The sequence below is a fragment of the Penaeus vannamei genome, chromosome 11 (assembly GCF_042767895.1).
Source record: "Penaeus vannamei isolate JL-2024 chromosome 11, ASM4276789v1, whole genome shotgun sequence".
NCBI lineage: Eukaryota > Metazoa > Arthropoda > Malacostraca > Decapoda > Penaeidae > Penaeus > Penaeus vannamei.
The window spans coordinates 45,840,177-45,845,176 of NC_091559.1; the positions used below are offsets into that span (position 1 = coordinate 45,840,177).

The 5,000-nt window shown below is 40.1% G+C and overlaps 1 protein-coding gene across 1 annotated transcript in view; it reads right to left on the reverse strand.

Annotated features, from left to right (window-relative positions):
- The window catches only part of LOC113827391 (replication termination factor 2), an 8,831-nt gene that overhangs the window by 1,162 nt on the left and 2,669 nt on the right, over positions 1 to 5,000 (reverse strand). Inside the window, exon 2 of the mRNA XM_027380272.2 lies at positions 81 to 681. Coding sequence (XP_027236073.1) covers positions 81 to 681 — 601 coding nt within the window. The remainder of the gene's footprint in view (positions 1 to 80; positions 682 to 5,000) is intronic.

Consider the following 5,000-nt stretch of genomic DNA (forward strand, 5'->3'; position numbering starts at 1 on the left):
AGCAAGATTCAGGGAAGATCATACTCTATATCAAGGAGCAAGCAAAAATAACAACACCCAATGCTTCTCACTCTACTAACCTTCAGAGGTCTTTGCAGCCTTCTTTCCTTTGCTGGTGTTTGCTGCCTCTTCCTCCTCGCCTTCTGCTGACCTCTTGGCCTCTTTCTTTGCCTTCTTGGCAGCCTTGGCAGCCACACGGCGGGACAGCATGCAAGCTTTGACCGCATCTTGCTCTTCTTCTGAAGGGTTGAGTGGTACTACATCCTCATCACTGTATGGCTTGCCACACTTGTGGCAAACCTCAGACTTGACCTCCTTGAGTGCCCTCTCAGAGAGAACGCAGCCACAGCTCCAAATAAAGGAGAAGCGGTACTTGCCATTCATCTCGAGCGAAGTGACAGGGCAGATGTACTCGGCAGCCTGGTGGTCTGTATAAGCATCACCCTTATTTGCACCTTCCTGCTTGAAGCCAGGATTTGGAGTCAGATTCAACTCCTTGATGTCCTTCAGGCCCTTAATGTGTGACATGCTGGCATCTGTTGACCTGTCTAAGAGCCTGGTCAGGACCTCTTCTTTGTTGTACAGACGGCCCATTTCACATGCCACAATGGGGGCCTTCAAGCGAGTCTGTGAAGCAGCACAGTGACGCCATCTGTAGAGACGTTCTGAGTCTTTGTCTTTCTGCAAGAAAAAGTTTAAATATAAGCAAACTATTGACAAATAACTTTTCCAATACATCACTCACAAAAATGATACAAAATATGTATATGCATCTGAGTGGGTGAGTGAGTATGCATGCGTGTGTGTATGTGTGTGTGTGTATGTGTGTTGGGGGGGGGGGGGGTGCGTGTGTAAATGGAATAACAGAACTATTGGAAATTTAAATGTTCTGCAATTCTTAAAACATTTCTTCAACATCTACTGTAATAATATTTACTCTAACAACAAAATAACGTTTTCAATTTAGGTAATAATCAAAACTGTTTATATGATATACATCAAAAATAGCGTAATACTCTACTCTAAAGTTTCATTTGTTACAAATATATAAGAATCAAGATATTTTTGACTGCTAGTCAAGACATTATACAGTATTAACAAAATTAATTTTGTGCACAGCATGCTAAACGAAAATATGAAACTTTGGTTAGACAGACCAGTAGCATAGACTATTAGTACTAATGAGTAACCAGAGTTGCCTGATATAGCATTTTGATGTCTCTATCCTTAAATCCGTCTATTATACTATCAACATATTCACCACTGAACATATTAGTATTTTTTTTGTGGAGGCAGAGGAATGCTCCTAATCAATCAATTTAACATCATGTGTGCCATATTGTTTCTTATCATTGAAGTTTATAGCAGATTGCACTTATTCAAGATGACACAGAGATTCTTTTGGATTGCATTTTGCAAATTCATTATCAAAACTTGTGCTTTCCTTGACATTACTTGGGTGCTCATTTGTATATATCCAAATATTTTTCAATTTCTTAAAAGCAACTACTTAAAGTAACATTTCTAGTGAGGATGCAAAAACAGAAACATAACAAAATTAACCCATAAACTGAACTAGACATCTTCAGAGGCAATGCGAGTAACTGTGCCAGACATCCTATGACAGATGACAGACGTTCTGAGCTGCAAATAAATTTTTTTTGCCAAGCTAGGGTAAAATCCAATGAACCTCAAGTGGCAACATCATCCCTCTCTCTCACTGACACCCTCCCACCTATGCTCTTCTGCCCCCCCCCCACCTTCCACCTTAGCTTCTTCTCCTTGTCCTCATCCTACTGCTTCTCCTACTACTCTTACTCCTACGTAATCCTACTCCAACTCCTACTCCTACTCCTACTCCTACTCCTACTCCTACTCCTACTCCTACTCCTACTCCTACTCCTACTCTTACTCCTTCTTAGATTTTATTTAAAAAAATGAAAACTGTTTACTAAAGTTTTTTTTTTTTTTTTATATGCACCCTGGAGCAGTCCAGAAATCTTCACTGCATAGTTGCCAGAATAAGGAACCAAATATGGAAGTGGTGCAAAGGCTAATAAACTTTATTTACCAAATCAACTGATTTCATGATTTTGTTGTGATACATACATCATACATACATCATACATACAGGCCATCTCCTTACAAACAACCTGAGTATATAAAGTTACCCTTTTCCCTGATTTTACAAATAAAACAAAAGTATGATATGTTCACCCTTGCCCTTCTATTTCATATTCATTTCCCATTTTCTGTTTAAGTGCATATTCCTCATGTAAACATTGCTAGGTTAAATACAGACCACTTTTAATCTTCAAAAAATGGGAGTGTCTTTACAGAGTAAAAAGAGGAAACAGATATTTTCTCTATATCTATATCATGAGATATATTCTCGTATGAGAATGAATCTGATGATCATTTCCATCGCAGTCAGAGTGGGTTATGTAAGCAACCAACATCCCGGGTGTACAGTGCACAGGCCAGGTGCGCCATGAACACCCATGAGGGGTGATAAGACTCTGTGCCTCCCCTATGTAAAGTTATTTTGTGTAAATTTTTTTAGCCTTTAGGATTGATGGGGTGATCTGCCCCCCCAACATCCCCCAGGAAACATTCTCTTCACCTCAGTATGTACGTCCATACTGTAAAGAATATACCAAATAACCTTTATATCTCAAAACACCAAACTTTCCTTCACTTCTGTCAATTGTCTGGATTGCTTGATTTCTAATCACTTTCTTCCGCATTTGCAGCACTTGATGGGCTCACATATCAAGGTGTGATAGTTACTAAAGTCTACTTCTTCTGCATAACCATTATATTGTTTTTGAAATGACCTGGAATCAACACAAAAATGAAAACAAAACATTTTTCACCAGCACTTTGTCAGGAAATGGCAAGTCCCGCTCTTGAAATTTCAGGTGGTGAACAAGTGTGCAGAAAGTTTTGTACAGAATAGCAGAAATCACTATCAAACATATTTAAGAAGTTTAATAAAAATTAAAGGTGTATAAAATACATGAATTACGAGTAGCAGACATTGAAATTACAAAATAATTGTTTTCACAAGTGCATAGTAATACATGAGCTAGTTGACAGATCCCAGTAATGAGTCATGCAGTCATAATAATATTTTCCTTCCCAATGTCAACATGGCAAGGGACTTAGAAAAAAAATGGGTCAAGTAAGTAAGTAATAATGACAAGAAAATAAATGTGCTAGACATCACTATGCACTATGGTATTGTATTGTGTTGGGAGGGTTTTTGAAGATCTTTATTAGAGTTAAAATGTTAAGTTCCGACGGTCATTTATTGTATGATAGTATAGTATTTAAAGGAGTAGGAGAAGAGGGTAGATGGGGTAGGATAGGTATTGATGAGAAGAGAAAGGGTTAAGGACAATGGATGGTTAGATCAAATGAAGGATATTTATGCATCTGAGGAAGGAGAATAAATTATCAATAGAAAAGGTGGGGGATTCTGTAAGGATGTCTGACAGGTTGGGGGGTTGGGGAAGAAGGGATATGTGAGGGTAAGTAAGGGTATGGGCTTCGGTAAAGCGAGGGCAGGATATCAGGATATATGAGACAGAGAGAAGGACACTGCATGTAGAGCATAGAGGTAGGCTAGAGGAATGTGACATGAGGTGTGAGTGAGTGCTTCTGGTGTGGCCTATTCGTAGGCGGGCAAGGGCAATTTCCCAACATCTGTTTTGATGGTATGGAGCTGGGTATCCAGCACAAAATTCACTGTTTTCTGTTGTGTAAACATATAGAACAGCTGATCGTCTATCTTATGGGCTATAGGGTTGATAAGGTGTATGGATTGTATGAGTGATATTGAGTTACGTGTGTCAGAGAAGATGGTGAAGGATGAGGAAGAGATGGAAGATATGCATTGTAGAGCAAAGAGGATATCATATAGTTCTGCTGTAAGGACGCTCGATTCAGGTGGAAGAGGAAAGCTGTATGTCTGAAAGGGAAAGACTATAGCAAAACCAGCACCTGAGCTGGATTTAGACCCATCAGTATAGATATGAGTGCTAGAGGAGTGACTAGAGAGATGAGCAAGGAAATGTGTGAGAAGGATAGAAGGTGGAATGTTTGACTTTGGTAGATCAGGGAAAATAGAGGAGCAATTACAAGAGACTGGTACTAGCCAGGGAGGGAAAGTTTGGGTAGAAAGAGGAAGAATTCGGAGATGAGGAAAGGATGAATGGGAAAGAAGAGTGTCCATACGAACAGGGAAAGGGACAGGTAAATGTGGAGAGGAAGAGAAGATACGAAGCAGAGGTTGAGAGACAGTTAGTTTGGAGAGTGAAAATTGGTGGAAGCAAGCATAGTTTCTTAGGGACAGAAGAGCACTACATCTAGAGAGGGATGGCAGTCCTGACTCAACTTATAGGCTCTCAACTGGAGAGGATCGGAAAGCTCCTAGGGCTAAGCGGAGACCGCAATGGTGGATAGGATCAAGGAGAGAGAGAAGAGAGGCAGAGGCAGAAGAATATGTGGCAACTATAGTCAAAGGTGGAGAGGATTAAAGTAATATGGAGATGAAGGAGTGTTTTGCAGTCTGATCCCCAGGATAGGTGGGAGAGGGTTTGTAATAGTCGGAGGTGATGGCAAGCTTTTTCTTTAATAGAAAGGACATGATCCCGCCAAGATAACTTGGAGTCAAAAATAACTCCAAGAAACTGGCCAGAAGATCAGGATTGGATGGGGGTATTATAAAGGAGGAGTGGAGGTTGGGAGCCTATTCGTGAACGAGAGAAAAGGATGGAGAAGGTTTTAGAGGTAGAGAAACAAAAGCCATGGTTGTTAGCCCATGAAGAGATTGATGTTATTGACGACTGGATAAGTTGATGGAGAACTTTTATGGAATGGTCAGAGGTGAAGATGGCTAGATTATCTACATACAGTGATGAACGGATTTTTGATGGTAAAGCAGATACTAATCCATTTACAGCTATGAGGAACTGTGTGGTGCTCAGTACACTGCC